Source organism: Elephas maximus, chromosome 15 (assembly GCF_024166365.1).
Source record: "Elephas maximus indicus isolate mEleMax1 chromosome 15, mEleMax1 primary haplotype, whole genome shotgun sequence".
Lineage (NCBI taxonomy): Eukaryota > Metazoa > Chordata > Mammalia > Proboscidea > Elephantidae > Elephas > Elephas maximus.
In genome coordinates, this window is record NC_064833.1 from 1,685,190 (window position 1) to 1,703,948 (window position 18,759).

At 55.8% G+C, this 18,759-nt stretch overlaps 2 protein-coding genes across 3 annotated transcripts in view; one reads left to right on the forward strand and one right to left on the reverse strand.

Moving 5' to 3' along the window:
- Window positions 1-8,301: 8,301 nt before the first annotated feature.
- On the reverse strand, window positions 8,302-15,784 carry GPIHBP1 (glycosylphosphatidylinositol anchored high density lipoprotein binding protein 1). Its single transcript, XM_049854542.1, has 5 exons — window positions 15,718-15,784; window positions 10,582-10,685; window positions 9,911-10,030; window positions 8,981-9,097; window positions 8,302-8,772 (listed from the first exon to the last, which is right to left on the reverse strand). Exons 2-5 carry the CDS (start codon window positions 10,634-10,636, stop codon window positions 8,498-8,500), a joined length of 567 nt encoding a protein of 188 aa, XP_049710499.1. The 5' UTR covers window positions 10,637-10,685; window positions 15,718-15,784; the 3' UTR covers window positions 8,302-8,497.
- Window positions 15,785-17,403: 1,619 nt separating this feature from the next.
- Window positions 17,404-18,759, forward strand: part of LOC126059028 (lymphocyte antigen 6H) — a 30,297-nt gene continuing 28,941 nt past the window's right edge. The window contains exons 1-2 of one of the 2 annotated variants that reach the window (XM_049854536.1): window positions 17,404-17,748; window positions 17,873-17,950. In XM_049854536.1, the coding sequence (XP_049710493.1) occupies window positions 17,566-17,748; window positions 17,873-17,950 (261 nt within the window). In that variant the 5' untranslated portion in view covers window positions 17,404-17,565. The remainder of the gene's footprint in view (window positions 17,749-17,872; window positions 17,951-18,759) is intronic. The other variant, XM_049854537.1, reaches the window with a different exon arrangement.

Here is an 18,759-nt window from a genome sequence, read left to right on the forward strand (position 1 = left end):
GATTTGACAGGCCGTCTTACCCACAAATGTGGTGCCCCGAGTAACATTCCAAGTGACTGTCTTAAGATGTGAATACTTTGAATTCTCCTTGTTAAGTCAAAAGGGGGTACTTGGCCTCTCCTCTTTTCACTCACACTTGGAGGCAGCACGGAAGATGACCGTGCAGACTATCCATCTGATAGGGAACACGAGAGTCTGGTCTTTCTAAACAAAATGTTTAGGTAAGTGTCTTAGTTATCTATCATCTAGTGCTCCTGTAACAGAAATACCATCAGCGGCTGGCTTTATCAAACAAACGTTTATTTTCTCACAGTTAAGCAGGCTAGAAGTCTGAATTCAGGGCCCCAGCTCCAGGGGAAGGCTTTCTTTCTCTTTTGGCTCTGGAAGAAAGTCCTTGTCATCAATCTTCCCCTAGTCTAGGAGGGTCTCAACCCAGGGACCCTGGGTCCAAAGGACGTGCTATTCTCCTGGCTCTTCTTTCTTGGCGGTATGAGGTCCCCATTTCTCTGCTTGCTTCTCTCCTTTGTATCTCAGAAGAGACAAACTCAAGAAACAAAGTAATCTTGTAGATTGAGTCTTGCCTCATTAACATAAGTACCACCTATCCCATCTCATTAACATCACATGGGTAGGATTTACAACACCTAGGAAAATCACGTCAGATAACAAAATGGTGAACAATCACACAACACTGGGAATCATGACCTAGCCAAGTTGACATACATTTTGGGGGGACAAAATTCAATCCATAACAATCAACTTGATTCAGATTTAGACCATCCTATCCAAGGGCTCTACCTGGAGGTGGCTTCTGGGGCAGGTGGTTCTCAGCATCAGGTGGGAAGGCAGAACTGGAAACGAGGGAAGCTCGCCTGGGCTGAGGTGAGGGTGTCGGAACAGGAATAGGTGGCAGCTTGGCTGGGCAAGTGGAACTCAGGTAGAACTAGGGGAGTGGTCACAGCCCCAGGCACCCAGACTGGAGTTTGAGGTTGGGCCTAGCTTTACTAAGAACCTGAGATGAAAACCAAGAACCAATACAAGAGCAACTAAAGCTCTTGGCCCCATATGCATGGGGCTCTCTGGGCACCAGACCTAACAACAGGGCTCTAAGTCCAGACTTGGCTCAATGGAGGGTGGTGGCCCATGAACCTACTGAGACCTGAATGTGCTGCTGAGGTCTGGGGGGTCTTCACTGCACTTGGCAACAGTGTCCCCTCGGCCGGGAGACACCATGCAGAATGCCACTCCTGTAAGGCTGGGGCTGTTGAGGGCAAGGATCATCTCTTTATCCCTGAAACTCAGTTACCTGGCTGGAGACTGCACGTATTGGTGCTTCGGAGACACTAGTGTAAAGGTGCCTCTGCTGCCACCTTTAGCCCGGCTCCTCTACCTCTAGGGTTAGGTGACACTAGGCTTTTGAGGGTCCATCAGCAGCAGGGGCGCCTGCAAACCTCTCTCAGACCCCCTCCTCCACTGCCTTCAGGTCCCTGGGTCTCAGTGAGAGCCACATCATTAATAGGCTTGCGATCTAAGCGCAAAACTTGTGCCCAAACCGCCTGTGAGGCCACGAAGTCCGAGACACCAGTGTTTATACATTCACAGCAGGCGGGGGCAGGGCCCGCCTCTCACTCTGGTTCTGAAGACCAGCACGCGGGGCCCCCCTTCCAACGACAGGACCTCGCCCCCGCGCGTGGAGAGCTGCGGCCTCGGGACCTCGGCCCCGGGGGGGGAACGCCTCGACTCGGTGACACACAGCTCCGTCCTGGCTAACCGCACTCTCCCCTCCGCGAGAGCCCGGCTTTCCACCCACCACGTGAAACTGGAAGGAGGGGGCACCTGCCCTCGGGGTCGACCCATCAGGACCCTCTGTGCCCCGAAAGAGACAGCAGTGGGCAGGGATCCTACAAGCACCTCGCCGGTGAGAGGGAACGAGGACCCCCATCACGAGGCCACATTTCCGCCCAGGGCTGGACGAGGACTGGGACGGCGGGAAGGGGAGCCCGGAGACGCGAGAGGGGCGCCTCCTCGCCGGAGCCCCGCCGCACCACGGCCGTACCCGCTCCAGCCCCCAAAGGGTGCCCAGAAGTGAGACGGGGAACCAGACGCTCCCTCGGCCCCCCGCAGAACCGACGCTGATCAGCCGGACTCACCCAGCCTCCCCTACGGCCTGAGGGGCCCGCCCCTTCCGGCGCCGCTCTAGGAGCAGGAGGCCTGAGCCTCTCGGTGGTGCGCCGCGGAAGTCCCGCCCCATGAGGCTCCGCCCCTCCCCGGAAGGTTCCGCCCCCGTCCTGTGGGCCCCGCCCCCGAGCTCCTGATCAGGCATGACCCAGCCCCGCCCGGGACACGTGCAGGCCACACCCCCAGCTGGCACGCTCCCAAGACCATGTCCCGTCCCGTCCGCATCCCATCAGGCTCCGCCGCTGAACAGTCGCGGGCCCCGACTCCTGCTTGGCTTGGGATGAGGCCTCTAGCCATCCCCAGGTCCCGACCCTGCCCCACGCCGGGTCTCGGCAGACCCCGCCCCCGATCCCACCACGCCCCACGTCCCGCCAGGCCCCGCCCCCGTTCCGACCACGCCCACGTCCCATCAGGCCCCCCTCAGACCACGCCCCACGTTCCGTCAGGCCCCGCCCCTATCCGGACACAACTCCACAGCCTGTCAGGCCCCGCCCCGGTCCGACCACGCCCCCACGTCCCGCCAGGCCCCGCCCCGGTCCGACCACGCCCCCACGTCCCGCCAGCCCCCGCCCCGATCCGACCACGCCCCACGTCCCGACAGGCCCCGCCCCAGTCCGGCCACGCCCCCACGCCCGCCAGGCCCCGCCCCCGAGCAGCCCCGCCCCGGGGACAGGCGCTGTGCGAGGCCCCGGCTGTCCTGTCCGTGTCCCGGCTGCGGACTCCTGTTGGTCCCGGTGGACACCCTGCCGACGCTCCCCAGGCCCCTTCCCCTTGCGTCGCGCGCTCCGGGACCTGCAGGGCCCTCTGCGTCTCCCTCCCAGGCCTCTGCGGGGCGGTCAATTCGGACTTCGCTCCGGTGTTTTCTGGGCTCCCTGCTCCGCCCTCCCACTTCGGCTGGAGACCGCCCCCCTCGGCTCCTCCCTGGCCGCCCCCTGCTCCGCCTCGGACCTGGGCCCGCGCTTTGACCACGGCTCCTCTGGCCGCAGGATTTCTCTAAGTTAGAAGTTAAAGTCCACTTGCATTGCACTTGTAAGACGTCCGTGTGCAAAGTCTGAGTGCTTTCTGCGGCGTTGATGGCACTGGCTCGCCCTGCTTTCCCGCGAAGGCTCGCTTGCCGGTGAATTCTCGGCCACTGAGACGGGCCCAGCGCCCCTGAGGCCCCTCTCCCGTGTGAGCAGGTGTCACCGACACAGAGCTGGGGTGTGGGCCAGCCAAGGCTCCCTGTCCTCCCTCACAGGGTTGCGTTCCCTGCCAACTCTGAGGTGACGCGAAGCGTTTCCTTCACAGGACTTCTCCCAGGATGAGTCCTCTGCTGCGTGCGCACTGGGGGTCCTGCCACGTTTACCACTCGGATCACGCTGCTTCTCTCTAGGATGGGTTTTATGTTGACTGAGGTGGAAACGCGAATGCAGGCTTTCTCCACATTTATTACAGTCACAGGTCTCCCAGCACCCTGGACTCTCAGAAGCTGAGTGAGGTGTAAGCTGGAACTAAATCCCTCTGGTTCAGTGGTAGAATTCTTGCTTTCCTTGCAGGAGACCTGGATTCAGTTCCCAGCCAATGAGCCTCAAGCACAGCCGTCACTTGTCTGTCAGTGGAGGCTTTCGTGTTGCTATGATGCTGAACAGGTTTCAGGGAAGCTTCCAGACTAACAGAGACCAAGAAGAAAGGCCTGGAGATTTTCAAAAAATCAGCCAGTGAAAGCCCTATGGATCACAATGGTGCAGTCCACAGCTGAGCATGGGGATGGCGCAGGACTGGGCAGCCTTTGCTTTGTTGTGCGTGGAGCCGTCCTCAGTCAGTGCTGACTCAAGAGCAGCTAAAACAAGTGGAGGGGGGTCCTCATACAGAGGTCTCTTCCTGTCCATTTTGAGGCTGTGACTGACCTTTTGGAAGCAGATGGCCAGGATTCTCCCAAGGAGTGTGAATGGTGTGGGTGGGCAGACTGCAGGTCAGCTACCTGTAATGAGCTGCCTATGCCTGGGACAACCCAGCAGCCCCTCTCCATCCAGGCACCCCAGTTTCTGGGCAGGACCTCCCAACATTCAGTTCAGGGTGGGTCTGAGCTGGTGGCAGGGCATGATGGACTCTGGTTGGAGGAGTGGGAATGGGGTGGGGTGGGGCTCTGGCATGGGTGGGCTGGGCTTTGAATCCATTCCACAGGCCTCTATGTGGTGGCTGCATTGGGTGGGTGGGGTCTGTTCTAGGAGCTGGGGATGGAACACACAGGGTTTCTAGGGTATGGTTGGTATGGCCCCGAGGTTGGCGGGGGCGAGGTGCCAACGAGTAGTTTCCATCACCAACTGTGAGAGATCATTCAGCAATTTAAAACTAATTGCCATAGACGCTGTTTTCGGTAGGTACCCTGCTGCCTTTGGGGCTGCCATTGTAGTGGACCAGGGCATGCCACTCTGTTCTCTGCCCCATGGCTGCCTGAGCCTGGCGCTGCTCTGTGCCCAGCCTGTGCTGGGCGCCTGCATGGAGGGTTTCGTGTGGCTTGGCACCTGGGGCTGGGGGAGGTGACACGGAAACATGATGACAGTTCTGGGCTTTGAGCTCCAGGACACGGCAAGTGAGCACAGGCTGATGTCTGGGCTATGTGCAGGCAGCGCCCTCACTCAGACCCGGTTTCTCTGTGACTGGTCACCTGTCATCTGCAGGACCTATGCTCCTGCACGATGCCTGGACGACGATCCTGAATACGTGCCTCTCATCCTGACACTGGCCAACCTGTGTGCATGGAGCCCTTTTCCCTTATTCAGGAGCAGATCACGGTGCCCATCCAGTGGCCTTGCCCCAGGAGGATGTGGTGGTACATACCCTGTACCCAGACCCTGCACACCTCCCCTGGAGGCCTGCCAGCATCCGCTCCAGCCACTCCCACCGCCCTCCTTTCCAGCATTCCAGATGCTTGGAGTTCCTGGGACTTGCCAGCTCCCTTTGCCCTTTTCTTCTCCAGCCTCTAGCTGGGTGACCCCTACTCATCCCCAGACTCTGCCCTGCCACACCCTGGGTGAGGCCCTCCCTCCACAGCCCCATCGAAGCACTCCTGGGCTGTGCCTACCTGTGTCCAGGTATGTCCTCCTGTCCATGGGGCTATGGACTCCTAGCAGGCGGCCAGGGCAGGTTCTTGGTGGCGTCTATGGTTGGAAGGCTTGGTCAACTGGGTAACGGCCTCCACAGGCGCCTCCATCCTAACCCTTGGAACCCGGTGAATGTGAACTTGTATGATAAAAGCGACTCTGTAGATGTGATTAAGGCAAGGATCTGGAGATGGGAGATGACCTTGGATTATCCAGGTGGCCCTAAAAGCAATTGCTTGATCCTTTCAAGACGGAGGCGGGAGACATTTGACTATAGAGGGCAGCATGCTGAAGGAAACAGAGCTGGAGTGATGTGCTTTGGAGATGGTGGAGGGGCCGTGGGTCAAAGAGTGCAGGGGGCCACTAGAAGCTAGAAAAGGCCGGAGACCCTGGAGCCTCCTGCAGGAACTAGCCCTGCCCACACCTGGATCTCAGACGTCTGGCCTCCGGGACTGTGAGAGAACACACTTGTGTTGTTTTGGGTCGCTGAGCCTGTGGTCATTTTTACAGCAGCAGAGGGACGCTAATACAGATGAACATGGCCCCTCGACCTGTGTCCAGCCCCCTCCATCCCCTTCTGGTGCGCGGGTGCTGTACAGGCAGGAGGGGGAGGTGGCCTTGCTGCAGAGCTCCCGAGACTTCCGCCGTCTGTCTTGGGATTGGCCTCATGCGCTGGGCTCTGTGACAAGCTAGAATATCTTGGCAGTGACCACTGGCTGGCAAGCAATCGCCTCTGAACCGCCTGGCCCCGACTGGATGGGCTGGGAGTGCACTGGTGCCTCAGCCGGCATCTGCCTGCCCCATCCTGCCAGCTTCTGATGTGGCCGCCGTCCAGGCCTCCTGGTGTCTCTGTCCGTCCTGGCTTGAGCCACCGCTGGGCCAACAGCTGTTGGCAGGGCACCCAGGGGTGGGTCTGTGTGGCCTTCAGCAGGAGTGGTCATCTCTGAGCCTCCATGTCTCCTTGGTCGGGTGGACTGGGACAGCTTACTCCTTCCATGGTGGGGCTCATGGAGCAGAGCACCCCACATGCCAACCCATTTCCATGCCCCTCCACTCAGCATGTGTGGGTGCCAGCACAGCGAGCTTTGGGGGATTGGGGGAGATGTTTGGGGCTGGAGTGCCCACAGAGGGGCCTCTCACCCCCCACATCAGCTCCTTGCCCACTCCTGAACCCACAGGTGCCCCTGAAGTGTCACACAGCCACTCACGCCTGGGGCAGAGCAGGTTAGAGTCCCAGGGAAGAGCCTCCCCTCCCATGGGGGTGGGGGACCAGCTGCTGGCAGGGCCCCAGGCCCTGGGAGAAGAGGCACGGGGGAAGAGGCAGGCACCAGGCAGGCAGCATCGCGGGGCCAGGACAGGCCCTGATGTCTGTGGCTGCAGACTGAGCTGCGCACTCCACCCTGACTTTGCCTTGGCTAAGGCGAGCTCCTCTCCAAGAGCCTGCAAGGGGGTCAGAGGCAGGGTGGGGCCGGCCCCACCAGCCCTGGAGGCATGGGGAGGGTGGAGGTCTGCCCACTCAGACCTGTGCAGAGCCTTACGGCTTTGTCTGAGGGAGAATTTTGTGAGCATGAGTGACGGCAGCTAGTGTCTCTAATTCAGGTGTGGTTTGTCGTGGCACCTGCACAGGTGAGGCGTCTACCAGAGGCCATGCATGTGTGACCACAGAGGAGCTGGGTGGGTGAGCACCTACTGCGTGCTGGCCAGGCTCTCAGCCCTTGCATGCTACCTCCATTCACCTTGCTGCGTCCTGCATGGAGGGTGGCCTGCTGTTCCCTTCTGGCCAGAGGGTGGCTGGCTCCCCTAGGCCATGGAGCTGGTGGAGTGGAACTAAGAATCCAGTCCAGGCAGGCTGTGCTCCTACCTGCTGCGCTTCAGTGGGGACTGTGTGCTGTGTATGTGTTGTAAGTACGTGTGTGAAAATGTGTGTGACTACGTGTGTGTGTACATAAGTGTGTGAGTACATGTGTGCATGTACGTGTGTGTGTGTGACAATGTGTGAAAATGCAAGTAACAGAAATCCAAAATAACAGTGGATTTGACACGGTAGAAGATTATTCCCCTCTCAGGTAAGAGGGGCCCCGAGGCAGGCAGGGCAGGGCTGGTGTAATGGTGCCTGATCGCAGGCAGGGCAGGTGTAATGATACCTGATCATCGGTGACCCATTTGTCTGCCGTTCTCAGTGTGCTGCCTCATGGTGCAAAAGGGCTGCTGGGTTCCAGCATCATTCCAGCCAGTAAGAAGAGACGCTTGCCCCTTCCAGTGAAGGAATTCGCTCCCTCAGCTAGGTGCTGGGGTTTTATTCATAAGGAAAAGGGGAGGATGGGCAGTGGGAGGCCACATCAGGCAGCAAGCCACAGATTGCACTTCTGGCCAGAGGGAACTGACGGGCTGGACGTGGTGACAGGATAGCGCTCTGGACTTCCCAAACCCCTGGTGGGGATCCAGGGGCCCTCCAAGCCATGTTCTGTCCTGCTCAGATAGGGAAACTGAGGCCTGAGTCAGGGGGCAAGCTGTGGCCCAGGTCTCCTACCTCCCACTCCAGGGCCCGTCCTGGCACCAGCTGCTGGTGGAAGCAGTGTTTGGTGCAGTCGGGAGAAAGTCAAAAGCCCAGTGGCCACCGGCACCAGCCCACCCGGGAGGGGACACCAGGGCCACCCGCCTGGCCCAGGCTGGGCTCGGATCCCTGGCCCTCTCCTGCGGCTCTGGCTCTCCTCCTCTCCAGATGAACCCATAGGCCCATCCTGCCCCCCACATCCAGCCTCCTCCCCCCTCCCTCCAGGCCGAGGCTGGAAAAATCTCATCTCAGCCCCTCCTGCTTCCCGACCTTCCTAGTCTCCTCTCTGGCCACCCTCGTTGGCCCCACCCCTCCTTTCCCCATCCTAGACCCCTTCCCTCTGAAGGCCTCCGCCCACCTCTGGGAAAGGGCAGAGCTGAACTCAGTCCACAGCTGCATGAAGCAGCTGAGTCCTGGACCTCGGGCCCCAAGCTGGCGTCCCCGCCTGCACAGATAGCGGGGAGAGGGGAATGACAGCCACTGGAAGGGGAACAGGACGTCGGAAGGGGAACAGGAAATGCAGACTGGCCAAGCTGGCCCTTGACTAATGAAGCTCCAAGTTTATTCCCCAAAGCTGGTGGAGCTGGGTGGGAGGGGAGGGCCTGGTCAGGGTGCCAGCTGGCCAGGGTGCTGGCTTGCCAGGGTGTTGGCTGGCCAGGGTGGGAGCCGAGGGGCGGTGTCTTCAGGACCCTGTTGCAGGCAGGCCGGCCAGGAGGCTGAGCAGGAGGGCTGTGCCCAGAGTTGGGGGGCTGCCTTTGGAGCTCCCAGCCCTGCCGTCCAGCAGGCCTCCAGCCGTGCTGCCTGGCGACTCCTGGTCTTCCGCGGTGAGCCAGGGTGGGGCGTTGCACAGCGGGAGCTGGCAGCAGGTCACGGTCACCCAGGTCCCCTCCATAGTCCTGGTGACAGGCTCACAGTCGTCGGCACACCACGCAGTGTACGTGGACTGGAGACTTGACTCTGGCGGGGTTGGGGAGAGGACTGAAGCGCGGGAGGACAGGCTGGGAGGGGCAAGTCACCTGGTGGATTGACGTCCTGCCTGTGGGGCTGACGTCAGGCCGGCGGGATGACAGGCTCCTCCCTTTCCACCACTCCTCACTCCCCGCATCGCCCTTCCCTTCCCCGACCCCCCGGCGGCCTGCACCCAGGCCGCTGCGCGCCCGCTCACCGATACTGTCACGGGCGATGAGCGTCTCACAGAAGGCCTGGTCGGGGAAGCAGTCCTGCATCTGATTGCAGACCTCCCCCTCCTGCAGGCCACGGCAGTAGTAGCACCGCAGCTGGCCTGGGGGCAAGGTGGCTTCAGGCGGGGGTGGGGGGGTGCCACCGCACCCCAGCCAGAGCCACAGCCCTGAGCCTTTGCTCGGGGGTGTCTCCTGGTCGCCATCCGCCTCTCCTGTCTCCGCTCCCCTCCAAGCCCTGGTGGAGCCCCAGGCATCCCCAAGTCTGCCCCTCCTCCCGTCTGGCCTGCGGAGCCCCCTTGGCTCCGCATTGTGTCGGGGGCGCAAATCTTGGCTCCCCGCGCCCCTTGAGCTCCGTCTCCCCAGCGCAGCCCGCTGGAGGGAAAGCCCAGGAGGCAGGGTAGGCCAGGACCTTCCAAAGCTGGGGGCAGGCAGAGGGGCCTGGGGGGCTCTGGTTGAGAGCCTTTGAGGCCGGACCACGTGCTTGGCTTTATCTGAGAGAAGGGTGCCAGCAGTCATCTGGGTTGGGACCAGGTGGGTGGGAGCACTCCAAGGGATGGTGGGGTGTGCTTTCATCAGCTCCACTCTGCTTGGCTTTGAGCTTCCAGGGCCCCCACAGCCTGCAGAAGCCAATCCAAGACCCCTGCCCCCCAACTACCAGGGGCAGGGTGGGGGGTCCACAGCCCTGCTCTGCAGCACCTCTGCCCCAGCAGAACTCCCTCCCACCTCCCTGCAGCCCTCCTCCACCTGCGGACTCCACCCACACGCTTGTCTTTCTCTCTCCTCTGGGTGGCAGGTAGAGTGCCAAGGGTCAGGGTGAAGGGTGAGGAGTTAAGGGTCACGGCCCCTTCCAGCCTTCAGCCCCTAGCCCCCAGGTTCACCACATGTGACACCTCCGTGCTCTGTGGGGACCGTACCTTTGTCCTCCTCCGCAGGAAACAAGTTGATTTCCTCATCATAGTCATCCTCATAGCTGTCCACCCCGAAGTCCTCGTCATCCTCATCCTCATCCTCCTCATTTTGAGCCTGCCCTCTCCCTGGCCATGCGCAGGGCCACCTGTGAACCTTGACTGCCCCAGGCCCAGAGGATGCCCTCCGCAGCCTCCCCCTACCCTGCCCCTTCCCCCACCTCTGCCCTCTGTTGTCCCCTAACCCACAGCCTGCCATGTGAGGCCCGCCATCCTCACGTGCCCTGCCCACTGCCATTGTTGTGACCTCTACAGCAGTCCTCCACACTACCCTGGAAATCCTCACCCCCCACGCCTGCCCATTTTACGGAAGAGGAAGCTGAGGCCCAGAGAGGTAGAGGAACCCCAGAGCTCTGCAAAAAGGAAAACCTGAGCCTGGGGCTGCAGGCGCCTGAGGCGGGGAACCCCTGACCCCCAAAGTCTGGCTGGACTAGGGCCAGAGATGTTTGGGAATTGAATGGCACAGCCCTCGGCACCTCCCCCTGGCCGCAGGACCTCAGCCTCATCCCTCTCTCCCCAGGTCCATGTCTTGCTCTGAGGCTTGGGGTCCCCGCAGGCTGGCGTGCACTGTCCCCACCCTGTGGGTCTCCCCTGCACCCTCCATGCCCTTCCCCACACACCTGGCTCCCCGAACAGCAGCAGTAGGGCAAGCAGGACAGCCGTCCATGCCTTCATCCTGCTGGGAGTGCAGCTGTGCCTGTGTCCTCGCTGGGGGCTCTGGGTTCTGGGGGAAATGGGACGAAGGGCATTGCCCGGGGCCAAAGGGAGACCAGCTTCCCAAGGCCCCCCGGGCCCAGGCCCAGCCAGCTCCAGCCTCAAACAATGGGCTTCCAGCTAGCCCCCAGCTCTGGGCACCAGGCCAGGGACTGTTGTTTCCCTCCAGGACCTCAGGGGCGCCGGAGGGGAAGGGGACGTCATCCTGGCCATCCTTGGGACGTCCTGTGCACCTGTGCGGCGCCTGCCTGCCCTCTGACACTGTGTGGAAGGAGGGCGTGGCCTCTGGAGCCACCTTGGCCTTGGCGGGCTCCCTGGGCCTCATTGCCTCAACCCTGCAGGATGGCAGCCACGGAGGGAGCCTAACCCTGGGGTGGGCGGCTCCTGGGCCGACCCCACGTGTAAAAATGGCGTGGCAGAGGTGTCTGACCTTCTCTGACTTTACAAGGGTGAACGAAAATCAAGATCTACATCCCAAGGCTGATTGTTGTGAGGTGGAGGTCAAGCATGCCTCCTCTATCTGCCACCTATACCAATTCTGACACCAGCCATTCTTCCCACTGCACTCTCTACTTCTCTGATGGTTCGATAATTCATTGCAATGACCGCACAGAATTCACGGACAATATTCACAATGATGGGGTTTAGAAGGGAAGTGACAGGCTACAATTCAGGTTCAGAAATGCTCAGGATACAGTTCTTCCATCAGGACAGCCTCTTCTTAGCCGTGCCCACAGGCATGCCTCCCTCTGCCCCTTGGCCTCTGCCCTGCTCGGGCAAGTGTTAACAAAGCTCTTTTATCTTTGCTAAGTTCCCTGAGGCACCCTACGCCAGTGCCTGAAGTTGCTCAGCTCTAGCTCCGTGGTTCAGCAAACCTAGCTCCACCAAGTGCCTGGAGGCACCCTGTTGTTGTTAGGCGCCAACAGTCCGTTCCAACTCATAGCGACCCTGTGTACAAAAGAATGAAACACTGCTTGGTCCTGCTTCCTGCTCACAATCGTTGTTATGCTTGAGCCCATTGTTGCAGCCACTGTGTCAGTCTATCTTGTTGAGGGTCTTCCTCTTTTCCACTGACCCTGTACTTTACCAAGCATGATATCCTTCTCCAGGGACTGAGCCCTTCTGACAACATGTCTAAAGTATGTAAGATGCAATCTCGCCATCCTTGCTTCTAAGGAGCATTCTGGTTGTACTTGATTTGTTCGTTCTTTTGGCAGTCCATGGTATATTCAATATTCTTCACCAACACCACAATTCGAAGGTATCAATTCTTCTTCGATCTTCCTTATTCATTGTCCAACTTTCCCACGCATATATGTGATTGAAAATACCATGGCTTGGGTCAGGCGCACCTTAGTCTTCCAGGTGAGATCTTTGCTTTTCAATATTTTAAAGAGGTCCTTTGCAGCAGATTTGCCCAGTGCAATGAATCTTTTAATTTCTTCACTCCTGCTTCCATGGATGTTGATTGTGGATCCAAGTAAAGTGAAATCCTTGACAACTTCAATCTTTTCTCCATTTATCATGATATTGCTTATTGGTCCAGTTGTGAGGTTTTTTGTTTTCTTTATGTTGAGGTGTAATCCATACTGAAGGCTGTGGTCTTTGATATAGTCCAGCTTCTCAGATTATTTGGTTTGTATACAAATTAAATAAGTATGGTGAAAGGATACAACCCTGATGCACATCTTTCCTGACTTTAAACCATGCAGTATCCCCTTGTTCTGTCCAAACAGTTACATCTTGATCTATATACAGGTTCCTTGTGAGCACAATTAAGTGTTCTGGAATTCCCATTCTTTGAAATGTTGTCCATAATTTGTTATGATCCACACAGTTGAATGCCTTTGCATAGTCAATAAAACACAGGCAAACATCCTTCTGGTATTCTCTGCTTTCAGTTAGGATCCATCTGACATCAGCAGTGATGTCCCTGGTTCCATGTCTGCTTCTGAATCCGGCCTGAATTTCTGGCAGTTCCCTGTCAATATGCTGCTGCAGCCACGTTTGAATGACCTTCAGCAGAATTTCGTTTGTGTGTGATATTAACGATATTGTTCGTTAACATTTGCTTAGATCACTTTTCTTGGTGATAGGCAGAAATATGGATCTCTTCCAATCTCTTTCCATTGGTTGGCCAGGCAGCTGTCTTCCAAATTTCTTGGCATAGACAAGTGAGCACTTCTAGTGCTGCATCCATTTGTTGAAACATCTCGATTGATCTTCCGTCAATTCCTGGAGCCTTGTTTTTTGCCAGTGCCTTTTTTTTTCAGTGCAGCTTGGACTTCTTCCTTCAGCATTGTCGGTTCCTGATCATATGCTACCTCTTGAAATGATTGGAAGTTGACCAATTCTTTCTGGTATAATGACTCGGTGTATTCCATCCACCTTCTTTTGATGCTTCCTGCATCATTTAATATTTACCCTATAAAATCCTTCACTATTGCAACTTGAGGCTTGAATTTTTTCTTCAGTTCTTTCAGCTTGAGAAATGCCAAGAGCGTTCTTCCCCTTTGTTTTTTTGTCTCCAGCTCTTTGCACTTGTCATTATAATACTTTGTCCTCTTGAGCCGCCCTTTGAAATCTTCTGTTCAGCTCTTTCACTTCATTCACTGTTTCTTCCTTTTGCTTTAGCTGCTGGACACATTCAAGAACAAATTTCAGAGTCTCTTCTGACATCCATTTTGGTCTTTTCTTTCTTTCCTGTCTTTTTAATGACCTCTTGCTTTCTTCTTGTATGGAGTCCTTGATGTCATCCCATAACTCATCTGGTCTTTGGTCATTAGCATTCAACACGTCTCATCTACTCTTGAGATGGTCTCTAAATTCAGGTGGGATAAACTCAACGTTGTGCTTTGATTTTCGTGGACTTATCCTCATTTTCTTCAGTTTCTTCAGTTTCAACTTGTATTTGCATTTGGGCAATTGATGGTCTGTTCCATAGTCAGCCCCTGATCTTGTTCTGACTGATGATATTGAGCTTTTCCATCGTCTCTTTCCACAGATGTGGTCGATTTGATGTCTGTGTATTCCGTCTGGTGAGGCCCACGTGTATATGTCATTCATGTTGTTGAAAAGAGATATTTGCAATGAAGAAGTCATTGGTCTTGCAAAATTCTACCATGAGATTTCTGGCATTGTTGCTATAACCAAGGCAGTATTTTCCAACTGCCGATCCCTCTCCTTTGTTTCCAACTTTCGCGTTCCAGTCCCAAGTAATTAGTGCATCCTGATTGCATGTTCGATCAATTTCAGACTGCAGAAGCTGGTAAAAATCTTCAATTTCTTCATCTTTGGCCTTAGAGGTTGGTGGGTAAATTTGAATAATAGTTGTATTAGCTTGTCTTCCTGGTAGAAGTATGGATACTATCCTATCACTGACACTGTTGTACTTCAGAATAGATCTTGAGATGTTGTTTTTGACAATGAATGCAATGGCATTCCTCTTCAAGTTGTTTCCGGCATAAAGACCATAAGATTGTCCAATTCAAAGTGGCCAGTACCAGTCCATTTCAGCTCATTAATGCCTAAGATATTGATGTTTATGCATTCCATTTCATTTTTGGTGATTTCCAATTTTCCTAGGTTCATACTTCTTATGTCCCATGTTCTGATTATTAATGGATGTTTGCAGCTGTTTCTTCTCATTTTGAGTCATGCCACATCAGCAAATGGAGGTCCTGAAAGCTTTACTCCATCCACGTCATTAAGGTCGATGCTACTTTGAGGAGGCAGCTCTTCCCCTGTCATCTTTTGAGTGCCTTCCAACCTGGGGGGCTCATCTCCCAGCGCTATATCAAACAGTGTTCTGCTGCTGTTCATAGGGTTTTCACTGGCTAATTCTTTTCGGAGGAAGACTGCGGGGTTCTATTTCTTCCTAGTCTGTCATAGTCTGGAAGCTCAGCTGAAACCTGTCTGCCATGGGTGATACTGGTGGCATAGCTTCCAGCATCATAGCAACACTCAAGCCCCCACGATACGACAAACTGACAGACTCGTGAGAAGAGGCACCTAGTCCTCCAGAAAGCCTCCTCCTGAAGGCACTCAGCTTTCGTGTCCCAGGAAGCCCACCATGCCATCTCCTGCTGGTCTCCTCCCTCTGCTGCTGCTTCTCACCATCTTGCTGTCTTCAGCGTTGCAGTTCTTTCTCTGTCTCCTGGGTCTAGGAGGATCTCAGCACAGGAATCCCAGGTCCAAACGACGAGTTCCACTCTTGGCTCTTCTTGTTTGGTGGTGGTGAGATCCTCCCTTCTCACCTCTGGGAAGGCCCATTTTAAGCTTAGCGGGATTGTAAAACTGACCAATTCCATTGTTAGGGTTCCATACAGCCTATTAGCATGGCCCAACCAATCATTTGGTGGGAGTTACAAAGACTGTGGCTAGAAGGGCCATCTTAAGCAGTTCATGACACTGCCCTGTGGAATCTGGAGGTCCCAGGCTGCAAAACTCAGACCCTCTGGTGCAGCCTAGTGACCCATGGCTTTAGACCTCAGGGTGAGGATCAACCACCTTTCAGCCAAACAATAGACAGGACCATAAAATAAACAATAACACCCGAGAGGAATGTGCTCCTTAGAACAATCAATCATAGGAGATCAAAAGGACAGCATTTGCCCAAAAGTGAAGGCGAGAAAGGGTTGAAAATCTGGACAAAAGGAAACGGGGAACCCGGGGTGGAAATGGGGAGAGTGCTGACACGTTGAGGGGAATGCAGCCAGTGTCACTGAACACAACGTACAGACTATTGAATGGGAAGTAATTTGCTCTGTAAAGGTTCACCTAGAGCACAGTAAAAAAAAAGGTGAGGATCACAGACATTTCAGGGCCTCTTTTTGTGACTGACTGCTAACCTAAAGGTACCATGGAAGAAAGGCCTGGCAATCTTCCATAAAGAGAAAACCCTTAAGGAGCAGTTCTACTCTACAACACGTGAGGTCACCATGAGTTGGAATTAACCAGCCGGCAATGGGTTTTATTTTGTTTTTTATAGAGTATTTTAAATAAAAACATGGCAGATGTCCTCCTGTCCAATGTGCACTCACCTCCTCAGCCTTTCGTCCAGTGGGGCCCCTGGCTGCCCCTCGCCCTTCTGCTTGGTGTGCTCTTCATGCCTCTTCTCACCCTATTTAGTCTCTGCTTAGCTGCCGCTTCTGCAGAGGCCTGCCCTGGCCACCCGTCTCACCTCTGCCCTTTCCTCGCCTTCCTTGGCATTATGTCTGTGGGTGAGACCACAGTGCCTGGAGCAGCCCTGGGCTGGGAGCCACCCACCAACACTTAGACCCAGAACACGAACATATCCACTCTTCGGACCTCTGACCTAGCCCTATTTCACAGATGGGGAAACTGAGGTGGGGCAGCGGTTTGCCTGGAGTCCCCACTCCAAGCCCAGCCCTTCCAATCCACCATGGGCATTGCTCCACACCCCGGCTTTCCAGGGCAAGGTCCCCTGGGCCCTCATTTTCTGGGGGAGATTTGGCAGGACCAGATAGGGAAGGAGGCTTCTGGGGACCGCTGTGGGTGGGGCCTCTGTGCCCTCTGGGCTGGAAAGCCATCAGTCCCACCCACCTCTGGCCTTGAGCAGTGTATTGTGTAAGCAGCCTAGGCTGCTGGTGGGGCGGCTGGAATGGCTTGGCAGCCCCCCAATTCTTTCCCTGGGGCACCCCCATCCACAGCTTTGACCACCTGTGGCAGGCCACGGACAGTGTAGAGGGTAGGACTCCCTGAGAAGTCCCCTTTCTCTGTCCCGAGGGCTGTGAAGGGGCTGGCTGTGTGCAGGGGGCAGAGGCTGGGGGAATATTGGATTGGAACCGGAGACAGAGTCGGGTTCAGCCTGCCCCCTACTGGTATGCTTTGTGGCTTGGACCAGCCCTTAACTCAGTGTGCCTCAGTTTCCCTGACTGTCAATGGCAGGGGAAGAGGAGAGGGTGGTTTTTGGTTCTCTGGTGTCCTCCTGGAGGGCAGGTTGAGAGTGGGTTCTGGAGAGAGAACCCTGGGTTGGACCCTGGCTCCTCTTTCCCTGCTTGGGTTCAGGGCCAGCCTGAAATTCTCTGGCTCAGCTTCCTCAGCTGGCTATGAGGAGAATGTAGCCTGGCCTCCTGACCACCTGGCTGCCTGCCTTTTCCTGTCCTGGGGGCCAAAGTCACTTTCCAAACCAGCCTCCCCTGTGTTGGGAGCTTTGATCCTTTGCCTGGCCTACTCTCTGCATCCCTTGTGTTCACACCCATTGGTCCTGGCCTCTATTCCCAGGGGACCCTCCTTCCTCCTGAAAAAGCAGCGAGTGTCCATTGGCTGCTGTCCCCTCCAGACAGCCCCAGGCCTGGCTCCTCAGGCCAACTGGGTGGGTGGGAGCCACCAAGACCCAGATGCAAAGTGCCCCGCCTACCCTGGGCTGCTCCTGGGAGTCACAGCATAGTTGTTAGGTGCCGTCAAGGAGATTCCGACTCATAACAACCCCATGTGACAGAGTAGAACTGCCCCATAGGGTTTCCTGGGAGTCAGTCATCTAGTGCCGCTGTAACAGAAATACCACAAGTGGATGGCTTCAACAAGGAGAAATTTATCTTCTCATAATCTGGCACGCTAGTGGAACAGGCGGCTCAGCCCTATCCTGAACAGAACCTGCGCCATTTTTCCCTTCCCTAGCCTGTCTCTGTCTCCAAGTATGATTTTGCTGTTAGCTCCCCTAAAAGTTAAATGTTAACCAATGTTTCCCCTCGGACCATAGAAAAACAAGTGATATCTATCTAAGTCTGTCAAACAGGAAGAAGGGTGGCGCCAGCCACTCCCTGGGCTGATGGGATAATGGCAGGAAAAGATCAACATGTTTGAGATACGACCACTGAAACCAAACAGAAGAAAGAGAATGCACATTTCGCAAGTTCCTAAAACTTATGGCCCCTTTTCCCTATAAAACCCAGTTGGCCTACAGTTCCTGGAGACAGACAGCTTTAGGAGGAGATCAGTCCCCTCTGTCTCCATATACCGGTATATATAGTAAAGCTCTTGCCACCCACCTCACCCCTGTGTCAAGAATTGGCTGTTTGCGGCAGGTGGCTCTAGCTCTCGAATTTGCGGTAACAATTTGGTGGCCTGTACAGGGATCTCTAGCTGTTTGAGACACGCTGGCTCTGGGGCAGGGCTCAGGCCTGGTCAATAGTTCTCCAACCAAGCGGGCACTGTGGACTCTGTTTGTCCCAGGAGGCTGTTGCTGGACCTGGGCTCACCCCAAGCATGCCAAAGAGGTGGGTGAAGGCAAGACCTAACCAGGATCCTGAGGTGAGTCTATGACCCTCTCCCTGTTGTGCTAAGGCTTGGGTGGGTAGGGCCGGCCAGCGTGGCTTCTGGAACTGGACCCAGGCCCTTGGTTTCTAAGGTGAGTGGTGCCTTAGATGACCGTACCATGAGTAGGATCACAAGGAGGGACTCTTGGTGACTCTAGAGTTTGGGCAAGTGTTTGAGTGTGTGGCAGCCGTGGTTTTTGCGTGTCTGGATGTGTCTGTCTCTGGTTGGTGCACATATTGAAGCCCCTCTGACTGGTTTTGGGGATAGGAGGTATCCGGAGGATTGGAATGGAGGTTCAGACATTCCTAGTAATGTGTTAGACCTCGCTAAGATCACCCTCGTTCCCCCTTTCCTTTCTGGCTTGTCTGGTCCAAGCACTCTGTTTGTTCGTCTTATAGGTGAGTCGTATGTGTGACTGGGGCTGTCTGAGAGGTTGAGGCTGCCAAGGTCACCTCTATAACCTGGCTGGCTGTTTGGGAGGTTGAAGCTGCCAAGGTCACCTCCGTAACCTGGTGGGCTGTCTGGGAGGTGAGACTGCAAGATTGTCTCTGTCACCTGTGTCTGTGTCTTATGTGTAATTTATGTGTGATGCATAGAAATTAACTGGTGAAAAGAAATTCAGGCTGAATTAGAACATACTTATAGAGACTCCTGAGAATTTATTGATTGGGTTGGAAAAAGAGATGCATGGGGAAAGCAGATTTTCAGTCTAGACCGGGATTTGAATCACAACACAGAGAACACTCCAGGCAGGGTGTTAAGATTTTAAAAGAGGTCCTCTCCCAGAGCTGAGAAAATTCTTG

Coding starts and splice junctions, on each gene's coding strand:
- GPIHBP1 (XM_049854542.1), bottom strand. CDS start 10,636: ATGAAGGCATGGACGGCTGTCCTGCTTGCCCTACTGCTGCTGTTCGGG. Junction 10,031..10,581: donor GCTGCTGTTCGGGGAGCCAG/GTGTGTGGGGAA, acceptor GCGCATGGCCAG/GGAGAGGGCAGGCTCAAAAT. Junction 8,773..8,980: donor CATCGCCCGTGACAGTATCG/GTGAGCGGGCGC, acceptor CAACCCCGCCAG/AGTCAAGTCTCCAGTCCACG.